At 39.2% G+C, this 24,230-nt stretch overlaps 1 protein-coding gene and 1 long non-coding RNA gene across 21 annotated transcripts in view; one reads left to right on the plus strand and one right to left on the minus strand.

Annotated features, from left to right (window-relative positions):
- The window catches only part of LOC114677510 (uncharacterized), a 42,856-nt gene extending 20,799 nt beyond the window's left edge, over positions 1 to 22,057 (minus strand). The window contains exons 1-4 of one of the 2 annotated variants that reach the window (XR_013417002.1): positions 21,849 to 22,014; positions 17,781 to 17,875; positions 16,793 to 16,910; positions 7,902 to 8,090 (exon numbers count right to left, since the gene is read on the minus strand). This is a non-coding gene — a long non-coding RNA (uncharacterized LOC114677510). Of the gene's footprint in view, positions 1 to 7,901; positions 8,091 to 16,792; positions 16,911 to 17,780; positions 17,879 to 21,848 lie in introns of both variants that reach the window. The other variant, XR_003728835.2, reaches the window with a different exon arrangement.
- The window catches only part of ADGRG6 (adhesion G protein-coupled receptor G6), a 135,662-nt gene continuing 132,979 nt past the window's right edge, over positions 21,548 to 24,230 (plus strand). For 5 of the 19 annotated variants that reach the window (XM_078001216.1, XM_078001224.1, XM_078001217.1 and 2 more), the window contains exon 1: positions 22,854 to 22,963. Coding sequence is in view for 8 of the 19 variants with exons in the window: in XM_015137235.3 (XP_014992721.3) it covers positions 22,550 to 22,551 (2 nt within the window). In the remaining 11 variants the exon portion in view is untranslated. Of the gene's footprint in view, positions 22,552 to 22,817; positions 22,964 to 24,230 lie in introns of those variants that run through there. The other 14 variants (XM_015137235.3, XM_015137228.3, XM_015137236.3 and 11 more) reach the window with 6 other exon arrangements.

Raw genomic sequence — 24,230 nt, forward strand, 5'->3', positions numbered from 1 at the left:
TCCTTTGCTGAATGCCCTCTCTCACCACTCCTATTCAACATAGTGTTGGAAGTTCTGGCTAGCGCAATCAGGAAAGAGAAAGAAATAAAGGGTATTCAATTAGGAAAAGAGGAACTCAAATTGTCTCTGTTTGCAGATGATGATTGTATATTTAGAAAACCCCATCGTCTCAGCCCAAAATCTCCTTAAGCTGATAAGCAATTTCAGAAAAGTCTCAGGATACAAAATCAATGTGCAAAAATCAGAAGCATTCCTATACACCAATAATAGAGAGTCAAATCATGAGTGAACTCCCATTCACAATTACTACAAAGAGAATAAAACACCTAGGAATCCAACTTACAAGGGATGTAAAGGACCTCTTCGAGGAGAACTACAAACCACTGCTCAACAAAATAAAAGAGGACACAAACAAATGGAAGGACATTCTATGCTCATGGATAGGAAGAATCAATATCATGAAAATGGCCACAGTGCCCAAGGTAACTTATACATTCAAGGCCTCCCCATCAAGCTACCATGGACTTTCTTCACAGAATTGGAAAAAACGACTTTAAAGTTCATATGGAACCAAAAAAGAGCGTGCATAACCAAGACAATTCTAAGCAAAAAGAACAAAGCTGGAGGCATCATGCTACCTGACTTCAAACTATACTACAAGTCTACAGTAACCAAAACTGCATGGTACTGATACCAAAACAGATATATACACCAATGGAACAGAATATTGGCATCAGGAATAACACCACACATCTACAACCATCTGATCTTTGACCATCCTGACAAAAACAAGCAATGGGGAAAGGATTCCCTATTTAATAAATGGTGCTGGGAAAACTGGCTAGCCATATGGAGAAAGCTGAAACTGGATCCCTTCCTTACACCATATACAAAAATTAACTCAAAATGGATTAAAGACTTAAATGTAAGATCTAACACCATAAAAATCCTAGAAGAAAACCTAGGCAATACCATTCAGGACACAGGCATTGGCAAAGACTTCATGACTAAAACACCAAAAGCAATGGCAACAAAAACCCAAATACACAAATGGGATCTAACTTAACTAAAGAGCTTCTTCACAGCCAAAGAAACCACCATCAGAGTGAACAGGCAACCTACAGAATGGGAGAAGATCTTTGTAATCTACCCATCTGACAAAGGGCTAATATCCAGAATCTACAAAGAACTTAAATTTACAAGTAAAAAACTAACAATTCCATCAACAAGTGGGCAAAAGATATGAACAGACACTTCTCAAGAGAAGACATTTATGCAGCCAACAGTCATATGAAAGAATGCTCATCATCACTCGTCATCAGAGAAATGCAAGTCAAAACCACAATGAGATAGCATTTCATGCCAGTTAGAATGGCAATCATTAAAAAGTCAGGAAACAACAGATGGCTGGTGAGGATGTGGAGAAATAGGAACGCTTTTACGATGTTGGTGGGTGTGTAAATTAGTTCAACCATTGTGGAAGACAATGTGGCGATTTCTCAAGGATCTAGAACTAGAAATACCATTTGATCCAGCAATCTCATTACTGGAATATACCCAAAGGATTAGAAATCATGCTACTATAAAGACACATGCACACGTATGTTTATTGTGGCACTATTCATAATAGCAAAGACTTGGAACTAACCCAAATGTCCATCAATGATAGACTGGATTAAGAAAATATGACACATATACACCATGGAATACTATGTAGCCATAAAAAAGGGTGAGTTGATGTGTTTATGTCCTTTGCAGGGACATGGATGAAACTGGAAACCATCATTCTAAGTAAACTGTCACAAGGTCAGAAAACCAAACACCACTTGTTCTCACTTATAGGTGGGAGTTGAACAATGAGAACACATGGACACAGGTCAGGGAACATCACACACCAGGGCCTGTCGGGGGTGGGGGGTTGGGGGAGGGATAGCATTAGGAGAAATACCTAATGTAAATGACAAGTTGATGGGCGCAGCAAACCAACATGGCACATGTATACCTATGTAACAAACCTGCACGTTGTGCACATGTACCCTAGAACTTAAAGTATAATAAAAAAAGAGAAATATTCCTTTGCTAAAAATTCGGTCATATGTTACCATAACAACTCTAGCTTTCTTACACTTACTTCTAAATTTACACTGTTTTCTATCCTTTTTCTTTCAACTTGCTAGTGTTTCTGTATTTCATTTGTGTCTCTTTTAGACAGCAGTAGAGTTCTGCTTTTAAATCCAGTTTGGCATTTTTTTGACTTTTATTTTGTGTGTTTAGTCAATTCACATTTAATAAAATTATTTATAGTGTGGGTTTCAAGTCTGTCATTTTGCTGTGTTTTTAAATTTGTTTCATTTCTGTTTTGTTCTTCTTCCCTTTCTTTCGTGCTTTCTTTTGTGCTAACCAAATATTTTGCATTATACCATTACAAATCTTGTATTGACATTCTAACATTTTTTTTGTTTCACTAGTGGTTGCTCTGGGTATTAAACATGCAACTTTAACTTACCAAAATCTACATAATTACTATTTAACTGCTTCCAGTTCAATATGGAAAATTTTCAGCAGTCTAGTTCTGTTTCTCCCTCCTTTCTTTGGAATGTTTTCATCTATATACAATATAATCCCAAGAGTATAGTAGTATAAATTTCACTTTAAATATGCATATATTTTGTAAGAAGTAAATAAAAAAAGTATGTGTCTGTACATGTAAAATAACTCATATATCACACATATCCTTTCTGTTGTTCTTATTTCCTGTATGTCTGAATTACCATATGATGCAGTTTTCCTTAGTTGGAAGAACTTTCTATAGCATTTTACATAGTGCAATTCTACACTATTTAATAGCAATTATTTTAATCAAAAATAATTTTAGCTTTAGCTAAGTATTTTAGCTTTAGTTTAGAATAATTTCTCTGACTATAGGTATCTTGAATTATAGGCTTTTTTCTTTCAGCGTTTTAAATATATCATTCCAATATCTTCTATCCTGATGCTAATCATATTGTTATTTGTCATATGTCATATATGCCATATGTAATATGTCATTTTCTTTTGCTGCTTTCTAATTTTCTGATTATTTCTGGTTTTCATTAGTTTGAATTTGATGTGCCTGAGTATGATTTTCTCTGTTTTCCTTCTACCTGAGTTTCACAAAGATTCTTGCATTTGTAAGTTTATGTTTGTCAACAAATTTAGAAACTTCTATTCAATTATTTATTTAAATTTTTTTTCTCTCATTTATTTCAGTCCTCTCCTTCTTGGACTCTAAGTACATGTGTGCTGTACCAGTTGATATTGTTGCAAAACATTTTTATTTTCTTCTATATTTGCTTCCTTTCTATGTATCAGAGGGAATAATTTTTATAGAAAATTATTTGCAATTTGCAAGCACACTAATTATTTATATGCCACTTAAAATCTGCAGTTGAATTTATCATCAGGTTTTTCTTTTAGTTATAATTTCTAGATATAGAATTTTCAGTTTTTAATTTTCATTTTTTGATATCACTATATATTTACTCATTAATATGATGTTTATTATTTAATTATTTGAACAAGGTTTAATTTTTTGAAAATATTTGTAGTACTATTTTGAATTTTATAACTGTTATATTTAACTCCCAGTCCCACTTCAAATGAATTTCTCTTGACAGCTTTAATCTTTTTGTAAATTTTTTTGTATGACTTATAAACTTTAGTTGAATATTAGACACTGTAACCACGCTGCAATGTGTTTTCCTCTTCTGAGAATTGTTGAATTTTTGCTAATAGTCTCTAACTTGCCTGAACTCAAACTGTGACAACTATCTCCATGTAGTACATGGCACATATATCTCTGCTCAGTGTTTTGGGTTTTAGTAGCTGGGATTTTATTTCAACTGGCATCTTGGAAGTCTCCATAGCTCACGCGAAAAAAAAATCAATATGACAAAAGGTGTGTGTGTGTGTGTGCTCGCACATGTACATGCACATATATCTTTATTTTGCTGGATGAAAATGGACAATTTTAGAACCATCATACACTGAGAGTTCCTCCACCACACTGACAGGCCAAAGGATTATTTCTGGAAAAGATGCCATGTTGTTACATTTCCTCATTCAGTCTTGCCTCCCCTTCTAAAACACGATGAAATGGAAGCTCAGGAGCTTCAGATACCACCCAGCCTATCCATTCTATTTGATTTAAGCAATAGGTTATTGATTTTGACTTTGGAAGTTTATATTTACTTTCAAGAACTCTGTGTCCTGCCAACTCTGCCTGAGATTTTCTCTTTGTCTTCTCTCTTATAGTCATCAGGATTTTACCATACTTGGGGGCCCTTTTAAAATTATAGCTTAACACTTCAACGTTGTATTTCGTGCTGTCATCAAAGATAGATGACTTAAAAAAAAAACCCAGAAATCTGAAAACAATTTAAATTACATGGAAGAGGTTCAAATAATGACCAACATTCGCCCAACATTTTGCAATTTTTAAGGCATTGCCCATCTATTATCTAATGTGATCCACACAATAAGTAGAATAGGTGTCACTATAATTGTAATTTTACCAAAATTAAGCTAAATGTTCAAAGTCTCTTAGCAGTTATAATGTTTCTTTACAGGATGCGTAAAACAATTCTGCTTTTATGTCCCCAGGGCCCATGTCATACTCCACTCAGCTTAGATTCTTTGGAAATATGGCAAGGGTCCATACTCACTTGACTTCAAAACCAATGTTTCTTTCATTTATGCTATGCTTCCACAGCTGTACTACTGTAGGACTAATAGGGATTATGTCAAAAATGTTAGTTTTAGAAATATATTTAACAATTCCATCTGAAAGTCCAATCATGAAAATAATGTTTATACTTTAATTTTAGATTAAATTCAAATCAGACACAGTTACATATAATTAAATGCCCATAACTCACATTTATATTTATATAGTGTATAGTTCACCAATTTAAGCAAAAATATTAATTTTAGCATATCATTATTTGGCATATGAACAACAAGGAAAATATATAGTGTTAATAATTTGAACTTCATAATATAGGGCCAAACAAGAAAAAATGCTGTGACTATATTAATACATTGTCTATAAGGTTAGGCAGAAATTCAGGGTTAAGTCTGTTTTGTAGGAAACAAGCTTACCTTATTAGGAACAAATGTAGACACATAAAAGAAAAAGAAATTTGTGGAAACATCATAGTCAAATCTTTATTTTAGTTATAGGCACTAATAACTGTTTTGAAGACAAAAGAATATGACAAAATTAGCTGTAATACTTTTGTTAATATTAATAATTACTATAATTTATTTTATTCCTATTTTTGTCAGGTTGCATAATGCTGGGTGTTTTATGTATAGTGCCCTTTACTGCTAAATCTAAAAAGGAGACTTTATCACACTGTTAAAAAACTGCTTAATACATTGAATATTGTCTTTAAATATGAGCACACACAACAAAAACTGGATTTTCATTTAGGGATTACCATTTTACTTTCTACGAAATATTAGATAATACCTCTAATTGAGCTCTCTATGTATTAGAACTCAATAAATGTTGAATTGCTAATAATTAAAGAAATTCTAAATTTCTTTATTAATCTAGCTCTGAGTATTTAAAACAAAGAAGTACAGCAAATAATTTTCTATTTTCTTCCAATTTTTACAATGATTTGCTGAAAGGGAAATGTCTCTTTTAAGAGGCAGTAGCCATTTCAAGTATGTTTCATGAATAAATCTACTGTTTATAGAACACAACTTTGTATTATGTTAACTGTGTCAGCATGATGAAGAACCCTGAAGACCAGTGTCCAGCAAGAATAGAGTAATAGTTCTCTTAAACTGCGCTGAAATCAGTTCTCATCCAAAGCGATGGCCTAGGCCTTGAAAACAAGAGGAAAAGTTTATTGTGACTAGCTAATCTGGAAAAGTAAGATATTGATTCTGGGGAAACCATAAAAATGATCACGTGCCCACGGACAGGAGTCTTGTTAAATTCGGCAGAGATTTTCATTTAAATCAATGATCATATATAAAAATAGAAATATGTAAACTAAGAGTGCAACTCCATAGTGGCATTTGGCTTTTAAACATTAAGCAATATTAAACTTAACATACTCATGTAGATTGTGATAAAGTAAAACAAAAATCAATTTGTGACATGACAGATGATTTCTTTGATATTGACCATTATTTCTATAATGGGTAATGAGAAACTGATTATAAAATGTATTAATATAGTACAGAAATAATTAAGCAAAAATATTACAGATAACTTTAAAATACTGATTTAAAAATCTTTTAAATGATATTGTTTTAAAAAATATTTCACTGGTTGAATCAGTTTGGATTCTAGGCATAGTTGCCCATGCCGAAAGCACTGCCATTTTCCATGTCAAAATATTTTTTTTCCTGAAACTACCTAACTATTAGCAGCTGTCTGTGTGAGAATAGAGGGAGGATTGTTTTACTTCACTCAAAGATTAATGCTATTTTATAACTTCAAAAGAAGTTTTCAATTCTGGCTTTCATGGCAGGCACCTCCTTCTTGTCTCTTTTTATTTTATTGCCACGTTTTAAACATAATTATTCACGCTGTGGCACATTAAAATCATCTACAAAGGATTTTTTGTTTGTTTGTTTGTTAAAAACAAGATTTTGCTTGCTATTAACTCTGCAGAATTTCACTATTTTCTCTTTCATTTACCAGGTAAGCATTATAATCATTCCAATCATTTTTTTGCTCAAATATTTAATGCTGGCTAATGGAGATAAGAAAAAGGGTGGGATGGGGAGGTTTAATTTGTTCTTATTTTTCTTCAGCTTGTATTTTTTAGGTTCTCAAAAGAAGATGTAGCAACATTTCAATGATATAAATTAAGTCAGGAAGTAGTAAAATTATTATCCACATCCACAATTCCCTGACTTGCTACCAGAGTTGTAACTAGGCAACAGAACAGTCATAAGCCTACACTGGAAATAAGCAAGGCTTCCACCAGCCTGTCCTCTTCCTGATCGCCCCCTTTCACTTCATGTCAAAAGCCTTAGGCTTACTGGTCGCTTTTTAATCTTGTGTGTGATTCTTCCAGCAGGACACCCTCCAAATTATGAGAATTAAACTTTTTTTTTTTTGAGACGGAGTTGCCCAGGCTGGAATGCAATCGCGCGATCTTGGCTCTCTGCAACCTCCACCCCCGGGGTTCAAGCAATTCTCCGGCCTCAGTCTCCTGAGTAGTTGGGATTACAGGTACCCGCCATCATGCCTGACTACTTTTTGTATTTCTGTAAAGACGAGGTTTCACCATGTTGACCAGGCTGGTCTTGAACTCCTGACCTCAGGTAATCCACCCCACTTGGCCTCCCAAAGTGCTGGTATTACAGGCATGAGCCAACGCGCCCAGCCCAATTAAACTTATCAAGGATTTCCAACGAACTGTGTAACCACCCGTCCATCCTGCCATGAGGTCACTTTCTTGCTTTATGATTGTATTAGTCCATTTTCACACTGCTATAAAGATACTACCTGAGACTGGGTAATTAATAAAGAAAAAAGGTTTAATTGACTCACAGTTCCACATGGCTGGGGAGGCATCAGGAAACTTACAGTCATGGCAGAAGGCGAAGGAGAAACAAGCATCATCTTCACAAAGTGGCAGGAGAGAAAAAGCATGCAGGAGAAACTGCCACTTTTAAACCATCAAGGTCTCATGAGAACTGCCCCACCATCACAAGAACAGCATGGGGGAGACCACCCTATGATATAATCACCTCACACCAGCTTCCTCCCTCCAAATGTGGGGATTACGATTCAAGATTGGATTTGGGCAGGGACACAGAGCCAAACCATATCAATGATAGATAATCACCATCTTGCAAAGGCCATTCTAGAATAGTATAGTGGGACGCACCTACTCAGGAGATTGAGGCAGCAGAATCACTTGAACCTGGGAAGCAGAGGTCACCGTGAGCCGAGAGAGTGCCACTGCACTGCACTGCACAGGCTGAGGTAGGAGGATCCCTTGAGCCCTGGAGGTTGAGGCTGCATTGAGCCATGATGACGCCACTGTACTCCAGCCTCTGAGGGGACAGAGTGAGACCTGTCTCAAAATAAATAAAATAAAATAAAATAAAATAAAATAAAATAAAATTCCTTAATAGCATATCATATCACTGAAAATAAAATTCCTTTCTGCACCTTGACTTATAAGACTCTGCATTATCTGATTGTTTGTATGTCTGCTTTCCTATTTTCTCCCCTTTATCCATTATATTTTACCCATAGCTACCTTCGTTTCTGCCTCTCAAGCTTATTCTATGTTTTTCTGCCTTAGATTTTTGAAGTAAGTAGATCCCTCTGCCTTGAATGTTTTTCTCCTAAATTTAGGCATAGCTGGCTCCATTTCATCAACCAGATCTCATCTTAAGATTTTAAGTGTCACCTTCTTGGAGGTACTTTCTATGGGTACTCAACCTAAATTAGCACACTCCATTCTCAGTTATTTTTTCCATCATTTTAAATACTTGCTGCTTAGTTTAGATAATAGCTTCACAAATTGCCATTGTATTTCCTTTACAAGAAAATCAAAATGTGCTCTAATACCTCTAAAATCTAAAGTCTACTGTCTCTTCATCTCTATAAATAAATTATTGGCTGCATAGTTCTAAATAAAATAGTGTGCCTATCCTTTTAAATAAATCAATCTTTTCTCCAATTGTAAAAAAATCTCTGATATTAAATTCTGCATCAAGAGCCCTCATATAAAGGATAATTGATTTGGTTTCACAACATGTTTACTTCTATACCAGTTTATCATTCTCCCATGGGGAATTTGATTTTGCTTTCTGTCATGCACACATACACACGCACATACAATTTCCATTTACTGCCAAATCCCTGGAAAACTACTTCACTTTGATATTTTAAAAACAGATCACAGAAAACTTGTACAGAATCAACTCAATAAAGCAAAACTATTACTTTCTGTTTGTGCTTGTCTCTTTCTGGCCAGACTTTTCATTGTACATCAACAGTATGTCTGTTGCTCAGTAGTTTTGAAATAATGAAAAGATAAAGTTTCCCACATAAAGTAGATCCTTTTAATTATTTAACTATATTTGACAACTGATTATATATTGCTTTATTTATTCCTTAGATAATAAATATCGTATCAATCAGGATCAGCTAGATTACAGTTAGTAATGACCACATATCTTAGTGGCTTATAGCACTGAAAGCTTATTTGGGGCTCATGCTATATTTCCCCTGTGGTTGGCTGGAGCAGCCACTCCACATCCTCCTCACTCTGGAATCCAGGCTGGTGAAATCTCCACCACTTAGAATATGGCAGGTGGCTGTGTCAGGAGGAAGAAAAGATGACCAATTGTGCACTACCTCCTAACAACTCCTGCCTCAAAATGACACACGTCATTTATACTCATATCTCATTTGCCAGACCAACTCATTACCATGCCTAACATTCAAAGGAAAGAGAAGAACAATCCTACATGTCCTGAGAAGAAGAATCACACCAGTGGCAAGCAGTCCCAATAATTCTCACAGTTATATCATGTAGAAATACCAAAAAAAAATCATGTATAATTGTATAAATTAACAAGAATCCAGCCAATCGTACTTTGCACAACGCCAGTCATCAAACAGTCTAGATATCTGTTATGAAAGAATGGACTAGATAGAATTAGGTCTCTTCGACTTCATATTTCCACCTCATCATATTTCCATTCTCCTTGAATTAATATTTTTATTGATGCTGCAGTATTCATTATCTCACCCAGTGCTACTGCAATGACTTCCTAACTTCTCTCCTTGCAGAAGTCTTCTTTATTATAGGTTCATTCTGATTAGTTTTCTATAACATCGTTTTAATTCTGTGGCTTCCTTGCCAACAAGATAAACAAAAACAAAAGACAAACAGCAAAAACTAAGCTTAACTGGTTCTGCATATCCTGTAGGATCAAGACAAGTACTTTAGCCTGACTCTCCAAACCTTCCACAATTTACCATCAATCAGTCATTCTCTCCTCATTGGCCTCTAGAATTCTACCACTGTAGCCAGGCTATTTGTTCACATTACCACATTTTTAAATTTTTTTTCTTGTAGTATAGTTTGAAGTCAGGTAGCGTGATGCCTCCAGCTTTGTTCTTTTGACTTAGGATTGTCTTGGAGATGCGGGCTCTTTTTTGGTTCCATATGAACTTTAAAGCAGTTTTTTCCAATTCTGTGAAGAAACTCATTGGTAGCTTGATGGGGATGGCATTAAATCTATAAATTACCTTGGGCAGTATGGCCATTTTCACGATATTGATTCTTCCTATCCATGAGCATGGTATGTTCTCCAATTTGTTTGTGTCCTCTTTTATTTCACTGAGCAATGGTTTGTAGTTCTCCTTGAAGAGGTCCTTTACATCCCTTGTAAGTTGGATTCCTAGGTATTTTATTCTCTTTGAAGCAATTGTGAATGGAAGTTCATTCATGATTTGGCTCTCTGTTTGTCTGTTACTGGTGTATAAGAATGCTTGTGATTTTTGCACATTTATTTTGTATCCTGAGACTTTGCTGAAGTTTCTTATCAGTTTAAGGAGATTTTGGGCTGAGACGATGGGGTTTTCTAAGTATACAACCACGTCATCTGCAAACAGGGACAATTTGACTTCTTCTTTTCCTAACTGAATACCCTTGATTTCTTTCTCTTGCCTGATTGCCCTAGCCAGAACTTCCAATAATATGTTGAATAGGAATGGTGAGAGAGGGCATCCCTGTCTTGTGCCAGTTTTCAAAGGGAATTTTTCCAGTTTTTGGCCATTCAGTATGATATTGGCTGTGGGTTTGTCATAAATAGCTCTTATTATTTTGAGATACGTTCCATCAATACCGAATTTATTGGGAGTTTTTAGCATGAAGGGCTGTTGAATTTTATCAAAGGCCTTTTCTGCATCTATTGAGATAATCATGTGGTTTTTGTCTTTGGTTCTGTTTACATGCTGGATTACGTTTATTGATTTGCATATGTTGAACCAGCCTTGCATCCCAGGGATGAAGCCCACTTGATCATGGTGGATAAGCTTTTTGATGTGCTGCTGGATCCGGTTTGCCAGTATTTTATTGAGGATTTTTGTATCGACGTTTATCAGGGATATTGGTCTAAAATTCTCTTTTTTTGTTGTGTCTCTGCCAGGCTTTGGTATCAGGATGATGTTGGCCTCATAAAATGAGTTAGGGAGGATTCCTTCTTTTTCTATTGATTGGAATAGTTTCAGAAGGAATGGGACCAGCTCCTCCTTGCACCTCTGGTAGAATTCAGCTGTGAATCCATCTGGGCCTGGACATTTTTTGGTTGGTAGGCTATTAATTATTGCCTCAATTTCAGAGCCTACTATTGGTCTATTCAGGGATTCAGCTTCTTCCTGGTTTAGTCTTGGGAGAGTGTAAGTGTCCAGGAAATTATCCATTTCTTCTAGATTTTCTAGTTTATTTGCATAGAGGTGTTTATAGTATTCTCTGATGGTAGTTTGTATTTCTGTGGGGTCGGTGGTGATATCCCTTTTATCATTTTTTATTGCATCTATTTGATTCTTCTCTCTTTTCTTCGTTATTAGTCTTGCTAGCAGTCTATCAATTTTGTTGATCTTTTCAAAAAACCAACTCCTGGATTCATTGATTTTTTTGGAGGGTTTTTTGTGTCTCTATCTCCTTCAGTTCTGCTCTGATCTTAGTTATTTCTTGCCTTCTGCTAGCTTTCGAATGTGTTTGCTCTTGCTTCTCTAGTTCTTTTAATTGTAATATTAGAGTGTCAATTTTAGATCTTTCCAGCTTTCTCTTGTGGGCATTTAGTGCTATAAATTTCCCTCTACACACTGCTTTAAATGTGTCCCAGAGATTCTGGTATGTTGTATCTTTGTTCTCATTGGTTTCAAAGAACATCTTTATTTCTGCCTTCATTTCATTATATACCCAGTAGTCATTCAGGAGCAGGTTGTTGAGTTTCCATGTAGTTGGACGGTTGTGACAGAGTTTCTTAGTCCTGAGTTCTAGTTTGATTGCACTGTGGTCTGAGAGACAGTTTGTTACAATTTCTGTTCTTGTACATTTGCTGAGAAGTGCTTTACTTCCAATTATGTGGTCAATTTTGGAATAAGTGTGATGTGGTGCTGAGAAGAACGTATATTCTGTTGATTTGGGGTGGAGAGTTCTGTAGATGTCTATTAGGTCTGCTTGCTGCAGAGATGAGTTCAATTCCTGGATATCCTTGCGAACTTTCTGTCTCGTTGATCTGTCTAATGTCGACAGTGGGGTGTTGAAGTCTCCCATTATTATTGTATGGGAGTCTAAGTCTCTTTGTAAGTCTCTAAGGACTTGCTTTATGAATCTGGGTGCTCCTGTATTGGGTGCATATATATTTATGATAGTTAGCTCTTCCTGTTGAATTGATCCCTTTACCATTATGTAATGGCCTTCTTTGTCTCTTTTGATCTTTGATGGTTTAAAGTCTGTTTTATCAGAGACTAGGATTGCAACCCCTGCTTTTTTTTGTTCTCCACTTGCTGGGTAGATCTTCCTGCATCCCTTTATTTTGAGCCTATGTATGTCTCTGCATGTGAGATGGGTCTCCTGAATAGAGCAAACTGATGGGTCTTGACTCTTTATCCAGTTTGCCAGTCTGTGTCTTTTAATTGGACCATTTAGTCCATTTACATTTAAGGTTAATATTGTTATGTGTGAACTTGAGCCTGCCATTATGATATTAACTGGTTATTTTGCTCATTAGTTGATGCAGTTTCTTCGTAGCCTCGATGGTCTTTACATTTTGGCATGTTTTGCAATGGCTGGTACCAGTTGTTCCTTTCCATGTTTAGTGCTTCCTTCAGGGTCTCTTGTAAGGCAGGCCTGGTGACAAAATCTCTAAGCATTTGCTTATCTGTAAAGGATTTTATTTCTCCTTCACTTATGAAACTTGGTTTGGCTGGATATGAAATTCTGGGTTGAAAATTCTTTTCTTTAAGAATGTTGAATATTGTCCCCCACTCTCTTCTGGCTTGTAGAGTTTCTGCCGAGAGATCTGCTGTTAGTCTGATGGGCTTCCCCTTGTGGGTAACCTGACCTTTCTCTCTTGCTGCCCTTAAGATTTTTCCTTCATTTCAACTTTGGTGAATCTGGCAATTATGTGTCTTGGGGTTGCTCTTCTCAAGGAGTATCTTTGTGGCGTTCTATTTCCTGAATTTGAATGTTGGCCTGCCCTACTAGGTTGGGGAAGTTCTCCTGGATGATATCCTGAAGAGTGTTTCCCAACTTGGTTCCATTTCCCCCCTCACTTTCAGGCACCCCAATCAGACGTAGATTTGGTCTTTTTACATAATCCCATACTTCTTGCAGGCTTTGTTCATTTCTTTTTCTTCTTTTTTCTTTAGGTGTCTCTTCTCGCTTCATTTCATTCATTTGATCCTCAATCGCTGATATTCTTTCTTCCAGTTGATCGAGTCGGTTACTGAAGCTTGTGCATTTGTCACGTATTTCTTGTGTCATGGTTTTCATCTCTGTCAGTTCGTTTATGGCCTTCTCTGCACTAATTATTCTAGTTATCAATTCTTCCACTCTTTTTTCAAGATTTTTAGTTTCTTTGCGCTGGGTACGTAATTCCTCCTTTAGCTCTGAGAAGTTTGATGGACTGAAGCCTTCTTCTCTCATCTCGTCAAAGTCATTCTCCGTCCAGCTTTGATCCGTTGCTGGCGATGAGCTGCGTTCCTTTGCAGGGGGAGATGCACTCTTATTTTTTGAATTTCCAGCTTTTCTGCACTGCTTTATCCCCATCTTTGTGGTTTTATCTGCCTCTGGTCTTTGATGATGGTGATGTACTGACGGGCTTTTGGTGTGGGTATCCTTCCTGTTTGTTAGTTTTCCTTCTAACAGTCAGGACCCTCAGCTGTAGGTCTGTTGGAGATTGCTTGAGGTCCACTCCAGACCCTGTTTGCCTGGGTATCAGCAGCAGAGGCTACAAGTGTACTTGTCTGATTCTTGCTTTGGAAGCTTCCTCTCAGGGGTGTACTCCACCCTGTGAGGTGTGGGGTGTTGGTCTGCCCCTACTGGGGGATGTCTCCCAGTTAGGCTACTCAGGGGTCAGGGACCCACTTGAGCAGGCAGTCTGTCCGTTCTCAGATCTCAACCTCCGTGTTGGGAGATCCACTGCTCTCTTCAAAGCTATCAGACAGAGTCCTTTGCGTCTGCGGAGGCTTCTGCTGCTTTTTAATTTGTTTTTGTTGTTGTTGTTGTTGTTTAGTTGTGCCCTGTCCCTAGAGGTGGAGTCTACAGAGACAGACAGGCCTCCTTGAGCTGTTGTGAGCTCCACCCAATTCGAGCTTCCCAGTGGCTTTGTTTACCTACTTAAGCCTCAGCAATGGTGGGTGCCCCTCCCCCAGCCTTGCTGCTGCCTTGCTGTTAGATAGCAGACTGCTGAGCTAGCAATGAGGGAGGCTCCGTGGGCGTGGGACCCTCCCAGCCAGGTGTGGGATACAATCTCCTGGTGTGCCCGTTTGCTAAGACTCTTGGTAAAGCGCAGTACTGGGGTGGGAGTTACCCGATTTTCCAGGTGTTGTGTGTCTCAGTTCCCGTGTCTAGGAAAAGGGATTCCCTTCCCCCTTGTGCTTTCCAGGTGAGGCGATGCCTCGCCCTGCTTCAGCTCTCCCTGATTGGGGCTGCAGCAGCTGACCAGTGCAGCAGCTGACCAGTCCGGCACTCCCTAGTGGATGAACCCAGTACCTCAGTTGAAAATGCAGAAATCACCTGTCTTCTGTGTTGCTCGCGCTGGGAGCTGGAGACTGGAACTGTTCCTATTCAGCCATCTTGCTCCGCTGTCCTGCTACAGTAACCAAAACAGCATGGTACTGGTACCAAAACAGAGATATAGACCAATGGAACAGAACAGAGTCCTCAGAAATAATACCACACATCTACAGCCATCTGATCTTTGACAAACCGGAGAGAAACAAGAAATGGGGAAAGGATTCCCTATTTAATAAATGGTGCTGGGAAAATTGGCTAGCCATAAGTAGAAAGCTGAAACTGGATCCTTTCCTTACTCCTTATATGAAAATTAATTCAAGATGGATTAGAGACTTAAATGTTAGACCTAATACTATAAAAACCCTAGAAGAAAACCTAGGTAATACCATTCAGGACATAGGCATGGGCAAGGACTTCATGTCTAAAACACCAAAAGCAATGGCAACAAAAGCCAAAATAGACAAATGGGATCTAAGTAAACTAAAGAGCTTCTGCACAGCAAAAGAAACTACCATCAGAGTGAACAGGCAACCTACAGAATGGGAGAAAATTTTTGCAATCTACTCATCTGACAAAGGGCTAACATCCAGAACCTACAAAGAACTAAAACAAATTTACAAGAAAAAAAACAAACAACCCCATCAAAAAGTGGGCAAAGGATATGAACAGACATTTCTCAAAAGAAGACATTCATACAGCCAACAGACACATGAAAAAATGCTCATCATCACTGGCCATTAGAGAAATGCAAATCAAAACCACAATGAGATACCATCTCACACCAGTTAGAATGGCAATCATTAAAAAGTCAGGAAACAACAGGTGCTGGAGAGGATGTGGAGAAATAGAAACACTTTTACACTGTTGGTGGGACTGTAAACTAGTTGAACCATTGTGGAAGACAGTGTGGCAATTCCTCAAGGATCTAGAACTAGAAATACCATTTGACCCAGCCATCCCATTACTGGGTATATACTCAAAGGATTATAAATCATGCTGCTGTAAAGACACATGCACACATATGTTTATTGCTGCACTATTCACAATAGCAAAGACTTGGAATCAACCCAAATGACCATCAGTGACAGACTGGATTAAGAAAATGTGGCACATATACACCATGGAATACTATGCAGCCATAAAAAAGGATGAGTTTGTGTCCTTTGTAGGGACATGGATGCAGCTGGAAACCATCATTCTCAGTAAACTATCGCAAGAACAGAAAACCAAACACCGCATGTTCTCACTCTTAGGTGGGAACTGAACAATGAGATCACTTGCACTCGGGAAGGGGACCTTCACACACTGGGGCCTATCATAGGGAGGGGGGAAGGGGGAGGGATTGCAATGGGAGTTATATGTGATGTAAATGACGAGTTGATGGGTGCTGACGAGTTGATGGGTGTAGCACACCAACATGGCACAGGTATACATATGTAACAAACCTGCATGTTATGCACATGTACCCTAGAACTTAAAGTATAATAATAATAAAAAAATAAATAAATTAAAAAAAATTTTTTTTCATATTTTCCTACATTGTTGCTAAAATAGTTCCACTGGTTCAAACTGTCAGTGTAAGTCCAACCTATTCTTCAGAATTAATTAGAATTTCATCTTACCATGAAAGTTCATTCTGCAATCACCAGGAAGTTTGACATTGACTTCAGACAAAATCTTAGAATGTAACGCTTAATTAACAATTTGTACTGTTATATTGTGAGTTAGCTGCATGTGTTAGAATATCTCAGACTTACCAAGTCCAAAACTGAACTCTTGAGTTTTCTCCCCGAAACTGTTTCCTTCCCCGTCTTCTCCAACTCTGTGATTAAAAACTCCACTCAGTTGCCTAAGTGAAATATTTCAGGGTATTCTTTGTTTCTGCTTTCTCTTATACTCAATATCTAACTATAAGCAAATCACCTTCAAAATACCCCATATTCAATTACTTCTCATCACTTCCTTTTTCACCACCATAGTTGATATGATACATTATTCTCTCTTACCTGGATTATGCAACAGCCATCTAAATAGTCTCCTTGTTCTTACTGTTAAACTCCCTAGAGTCTATCTTCCATATATGTCAGATCATGGTCTCATCTACTCAGAAACTTCCAGTGACTTCTGTAGGGAGAGAGATTAAAACTTCTTTTTTTTTAACCTTCTTAGGTTCAGTGGCTTGGGCCTGTGAATTACACTTCAAAAAGACAGATCAACAGGAAAAAAGAACCCCAGAATTTGCTTATGCATGCAATGTACATATATATAGAAGAACTTAATGATGGGTAACTCAAAGGTGTGATTAGAATTTGGAACTTATATATCTTAACAAAGAAAGATAAGTTTGTGGAGAACTGACAAAACAAAGGAAAAGGAAACTAGGCTTCCAGGGACAGTCAATTGAGGGAAGGTAAATATATAAAAGGAAACTAATGGAAGATAAGGGTTATTTTAGTAAGGTTTGTTCGTGCAGACCAATGTTGGTGCTGACATTCCAACTCCAGTAACAATGGTTGTTTTCCTCTTCATGGTATGAGAGAAGGAAGGACATTCATGTCCTGCTTTTAGGCAAATCAGGGGAGGACAAAGAGCTCTTTCTGTTTGCTGCTTCATAATTGCCTTCAGCTCAAAATAATCATTATGCCAATGTAGCATATCATGGGGTGGCATATTTTGATCCCCTTCACTAGTTTATCTTACAAAGCCTGTTCTAGTCACAAGGTACATAACTTGGTCTACTACATTCTCTTAGAAAGAGAAATGAGAAGCTATCTCCTATCATGTTAGAAAAGAGGTTGGGCGGGGGAGGGGCAGTTTGTGAGATCAGGGAGTTGAGTGGTTTCCAAGAGAAGCTTTGTACCCTGCCCCTCAGATAGAGGCCCAGGAAGCAGGCAAGGCCACAAAGAGAGAAGGGCTGCTTGGAGGGGGCCAGGCTGATGAAGACTGATAGGCCATTAAGGGAATGAAGAAAGAGCCTGAAAGAGACTTACTTACCAGACTGACATCCTATGTGGACCAATGGCCAGCGACCAAAAAGGTTGATATCTACTGATACAAGTAAGTCAAAGACCACATTTCTTCTACCCTCTCTGCTGAAGAAAGCAAGAAACTTGATGAATCAGAAGGACATGGACTGATTAAGGCAGAATGAAACATAAACACAGAAATTTCCAATTGGGTTGAATTATTTACAAATATATATTTATTAATCTACTTGATTTGTGGAATAACATTTATATACTCCCTGGCACATAGAAGGTCAATTTATTACAGTTACTATTCCTGCTATATTTTATTTTATGTGTATGTCCATCTCTTTTTGGTTAATCTGATGCTTAATTGTATGTGTCAACTTGGCTTGGCCATGGTGTTCAGATATTTGGTCAAACATTATTTTGCATATGTCTGTGAAGGTGTTTCTTGGATGAGATTAACATCTGAATCACTGGACTTTGCATAATGTCCTCTAGGTGCATTCATGTTGTCATAAATGACAGAATTTGTGTTGCTGAAACAATTTTTTGCTGCTCAAAAAGTCAACACCAACTTTTATTTACATAAGAGTAATATCCAGTTCAAGAATGGTAAGGATCTCACTGTCATCAGGGCTGAGGTTTGAAATCCACTTTGAGTACACTGCAAAGAGGGCTGATGTTGACTAATATGCAGATAGGAAAGGGCAAGTCACATGTGTGGTGAGGAGCCAGACACTGAATGGTTAAAATAACTAGGGCTGTCAAAACTGAATGAAGGAAGGCTCAACAGAGAGATGATAGCTGTTTTCAGATATTTGAAAGGCTTATTGTGGATGACAGAATGTGCTTGTTCTGAATGGGAGTTGAAAGCATGAATGTTTGATTCAATCCACAGAAAGAGGAAGCTTCTCACAGTTGAGTGTGCATCAATGTTAAGGGATTCAAACAGATGTTCAATATTCATTTTGTCTGGAATGTTGTCAGAGGATTCCTGTGTGTAGAGGAATGTGGTCTTGGCACTTTTCAGTTTAGGATAATCATAAGAGGGTGGGCAGAGACAACTAATATTAGCAAACTTCAGGAAATATGCTGAATGCTTCATGTCATTAGAATGTCTAATGACATCAGAATGTCTCACTGAATCTGCCTAACAGCTCTATGAGTTAAACATTACAAGCATTATTATTCTTATTTCACAAATCAAGCTTAGTTTACATAGCAAACTGCCAGAGTTCACAATGCTGAGAAATTGTAGGGGCAAGTTGAGAATCCAGGTCTATTGCATTAAAAGACTATATACTTTCCACCATACACTCCATTTCCCTAACATGCTTTTTCAAAAGAAAAGAACAAATTCTTAGTTTGAGGACAAAACTGCCAAAATATACAGATTTTATTAACAAACTGACCGATGACAGGCACCGATTCATTGAAATATTTTAGCTATGATTCTGATCATGTATTAATTTCAATGCTTAAAATTATGAACATTTTAACATATAGTAATAGCACATGTGAAAACTACTGTCTTCTTGATATATGTCCATCTTTTTTTGGTTAATGTGATGGTTAATTTTTTTATGTGTTAACTTGGCTTGGCCATGGTGTCCAGATTTGGCCAAGTGTTATTCTGTATGGGTCTGTGATGGTGTTTCTTGGATGAGATTAACATTTGAATCAGTGGGCCTTGCATAAAGTCCTCTAGGTCCATCCATGTGTCACAAACGACAGAATTTCTATCTTAAAGGTCGAACGGCATTCTATTGTGTATATATTCCATGTTTTCTTTATTCATTCATCCACTGATGGACAGAGAGAGAAAAAGCAAATGATCCCACTTACATGTGGAATTTGAAACAAACTAATAAGAGTAGAGAGTACAATGGTGGTTACCAGAGGCTAGAGGGTGAGGTGGGGTGGAATGGTGAAATGTTGGTCAAAGGATACAAAGTTTTTCAGTTAGAAGGAATAAGTTTTTGAAATCTATTTCACAGCATTGTGAATATAGATAATAATGCCTTGCATATTTCAAAATTGCTAAATTTCAAATGTTCTTATCACAAAAATGATAGACATGTTAATTAGCTTGATATAATCATTCCACATGGAATGTCAAAATATAAAAATATCACATTGTATCCCACAAATATATACAATTATAATATGTCAAAGACAAAAATAAATGTCAAAAAGAAAATCAGAATAAAAACTATTAAAAAAAATCGGGGGACTATGTACAAAGAAGATTATCCTCCTTTCCGTAGGTAAGCCTCATCCAAGTGGTTGAAGGCCTTAACAGACCAAAGACTGATCTACCCTAAGCAAGAAGGAATTCTGCCAGACTGCATTTGGATTTAGACTATAACTCTTCCCTGAATCTCCAGGCTGCCTGACTGTAAATTTTGCACTTGTACCTCCACAATACCTTAAAACTAAAATATATCAATCTATGTACATACACACATCTAACTGGCTCTGTTCTTCTGGAGAACACTGAATAATGCAGTTATTTATATTTCTTTTCTTTTTTTGAGACAGAGTCTAGCTCTTTTGCCCAGGCTGGAGTTCAGTGGTGCAACCTCAGGTCACTGCAACCTCCACCTTCCAGTGATTCTCCTGCCTCAGCAAAAGTAGCTGGGATTACAGGTGTGTGCCACCATGGCTATTTTTTTTTTTTTTTTCCCAGTAGAGATGAGGTTGCACCATGTTGGCCAAACTGGTCTTAAACTCCTGACCTCAGCTGATCCACCTCAGCTTCCCAAAGTGCTGGGATTACAGGCATGAGCCACCATGCCTGGCAGTTATTTATATTTATTTGCTCTTATATTTCCAGGTTTCTTCTAGCTTTAAAATTCTATGACTGGAATAAATACATATGTGAACTTGGAAGTAGATCTTTCCCCTGTCAAGCCTTCAGATCGGACCACAGCCTTAGTCACCACTCTAATTGTAGCCTCCTGAGAGACATTGAGCTAAGGCACATCCACGTTCTTGACCCACAAAACTGTGAAATACATGTTGCTTTTAAAAAATTTCATGAGTGGCACTTAAATTTCTTTGGGACTATATCATTTAATAGAGACTGACTCAAAAGGGGAGTCTGGGAACCTGATCTTAGCCCCTGGTCACCTCTAGCTGGTGTGCACAGACCTCAGATCTTGTCAGTCTTATTTCCCTATCTGTTAATGTGAGAGTTGGGCAGAAGAACTTAACTTCCCTTAAATGCTACAACTCAATGTCTCTATTAATCATACTGTTTATTCATCAAAATGAATACTGATAAAAATGACAAGTAGAACACACCCTAGATGTTCAGGCCTCTGGAATTGGTGGCAGCGTCCCAGCTTCCTGCCTGTAACTGTGAGTAAGTCCTGCTTTACCTCTTCCCCACCCCCGCACCCACCAACAGTTCTCTATCACAAGCTAATCAGCGTTAAATAATTGTTAGGGCACTTCTGTGCGTGGACTGTGCATCTGCCAGTGTGTACCCCGTGCAAGCTGGGCTGTTAGGGTTCTGGATGTGCATACAGTCCTGGCACCGGAAGGTTTGCCTCTAGCATTTTGTGGACTAACTCTGGCAGTACACAATGGGAAGAAAACCTTTTTCCAAGTGTAAGCCCTTCTCTCCTCTCATTCCCAAGGAGGTGTGTCCAGATCCTTTGCCAGGCAGCTACTTTACAGGAGCATTGGAGAGCAGGAAGCTAACCTTCCCCAACGAGCAGCTAGATTTACATTGGCAAATCAATCCCTCTCAATAAAATGTTATGTGACCATCTTCCCAGCCCCGTGTTAACATCCCTTCATTTTTTCGAGCAAGCGAAACAGTGAGAGAAGACAGAAAAGTAAAGTGGCAGAAAAGTTAAGCAAAGCAACGACCCGGGAGCGTGGCGGGGAGACCCGCGCGGGGACTCGGGTGGGCTGCAAACGCTGGGGAGATGCCACAGGAGCGCCTGCCTTCCCAGCTTCTCCTTTCTCTCGTTGAGGGTCGCCCCGGTTCAGCGCTCCCAGCATTCTGGCGACCTCCAGGTCCGCCCTATCCCCTCCCCGCTCAGCCCGGCTCTGCGCCCATCGCCCACCCCACGCCTACCCGCCGCCACTCTCCCTTCGCCGCTCGCTCCGAGAGCGCCTGTCCCGCCCCGCGGGGCGACTTCTCCCTTTCGGCCCTGAGGTTCAGGATCCTGGGTGGGGCAGCTGCGCCTCCGGGACAGCCCTAGCCGCAGAGCGCCCAGACCTGGGCCGCCGGAGTCCGTTCAGAAGTCCACGCAGCCGGCGCCGCCGCACCTGAGCCCCGGCTCCGGTCACGCCGCTGCGCCGGAAGCGCGGGCGGAGCGCACGGGCCGGGGGAGAGTAGCCTGCGCCCACGAGGAGGACCCAAGTCCCCAGGGTGGTGGCCGAGTCCCGCCTCCCGCCAGCAGGGGCGAGGACCTGCGACGCGCACCCCTCTGCCCACGCACCCTGCCCGGCCGGGTCTCCTCAGCACCAGCGCCACGCACACCCGACTTCCTCAGCTTCTAGCCCTCACCCTGCCAACTTCCCTGCCAGGAGGAACCTGCCGCCAGCCTGCTTTCTCGCCCGCAGGCCCTGCGCTGAACGCCGCCGCGCCCAGGGTTCACCTTACGCCGTCGGGAAAGCCCATGAACTCTGCAGAAACAGCGTAAAGGAGGGTCCCGCCGCAACGCACGACTGGGGCCCCTGGGTTCCCCCTGGGTGGAGCAGCTGCAGCAGAGCCGGGAAAGTGGTGGAGGATGATCTTGCGGCCGAAGGGGACCTCGACGCAGTAATGTCAACATGTAAGTCCCACCTTTCAGCTCGGAATTCCTTCACTCTTTTATCTGTGTTCACCCTCTGACGCCCCCTCCCCGACCACCCCACCCGCAAGAGAAATGATTTTGTAAGGACTTCAACTGCACGGAGGGAATAAACTAGTTTGTCTTCAGTTTGTCCCTCGAGGCACTGAGGAGTAGGACTATTGCCAAGTGGAGTTGTGACACGTGTGTGTGGCTTCCCCCTCCCAGCGAGGTAAACCTCACATTTGGGCGGTGTAAAGCCTAATAAAAAAGGGCAGGGCTTCAAGAATGGGGAAAACGTGTTTTCAATTCAAATTAAACAAGGAGTAACAGGCACCGCTCCTCCGGTCCAGGGGCCTGGCCCTGCCAAGAAGGCGCTCTCCGGGATCAACACCTGGGGTCTTGGAAGGTACTGGTATGCCGAGAGAATGTTGACTTTACACATTGTCACCATTGACTGTAGAAGTTATTCTTGGATCTTTGGGGTGTTTGAATTTTTTTTAAGGTGCGCAGAAAATGTTTTCAGTGTGCTTTGGAGATTAAGAAGTAATTAAGGGTTATGCCACGTTACATGCTAGGATCTGAGGGGACTTCCATAGACTTATGGGGGCGGGGAGAATTGGGGCATTGAAACAGAAACTTGAAAGATTTTGCTTCCATAGAATTGTCATCCTAATGGTGAGGTGGCTCAGAGCGACCCCATGAAAGGGTCGCCACGCACCGTCTGGCCTTCCAGAATGGGAAAAGGAAGATTGTACTCAAAAGGGCCAAGCTTATATTTGTGTCCAAACAAGAAGTTTCTTTTTCTTGTAATAGGTAATTTTCCTTCTGGTGTTTTACTTAATCTTGGGCGGACACTGTGACAGACGTTTTATCCCCTTCCACTAACTCACGTACAACAATTTCTAGAACTTGGTAGTTAACCCTCCTTCCCCCAACTCCTGGATCCTACATGAATTTACTCTTTCAGTTCAGTACATAGGGAAAGACCTGCCCCCTAGGTCCTGTTTTTCCAGACTTTCCTGCACTTTCCATTCCCTACTTCCCCACTCCCCAAACACACATTTTTAAAATAGGAGAAAGGATAGTGCCCACAAGTGTAGCACTCTGTAACTCTGTTCCTAGTACTGTGAGATGTAATCAGATATGAACCACTTATTTTTACTAAAACAGCATGTGAAATAATTCCACACCTGGGAGTTTTAAAGTTTCCTTTATGCCGGTGGAATCGGCAAGGTATAACTTGAAAAAAATTATTTTGGGATACAGCCAGCATTTTCATATAAGGCTTGTTCTCATATACAGGCTACACATTTTGAAGTAATATGAGCTTGTTTTCAGCTTCAGTTTTTCTTGAAAATATACCTGGGATTTTAACATCAGGTATTTGCCCAGGTTTTTTCAGCTTTCCTAAGTATTTAGATCTCATGAGAAAAAAAGCATATTACACATAAAAGTATAAATACCTATTTTTAAAATAAAAGATGTTAAGCTTATCAACAGGTTATGTAAAAATTTCCTGATCATGAAATTAAGTTATATAGTCCACTTGAATTCTTCGTGATTAAAAAATCATGTCATTATTGGCCCCATTTGTTTAATCATTCCTGTTCCTCCTTGCCTGCCTCCCCACCAGCCCCTCCTGTACACACACAAACACACACACAATTTTTTTCTGAACC

This window comes from Macaca mulatta, chromosome 4 (genome assembly GCF_049350105.2).
Source record: "Macaca mulatta isolate MMU2019108-1 chromosome 4, T2T-MMU8v2.0, whole genome shotgun sequence".
Taxonomy (NCBI): Eukaryota; Metazoa; Chordata; class Mammalia; order Primates; family Cercopithecidae; genus Macaca; species Macaca mulatta.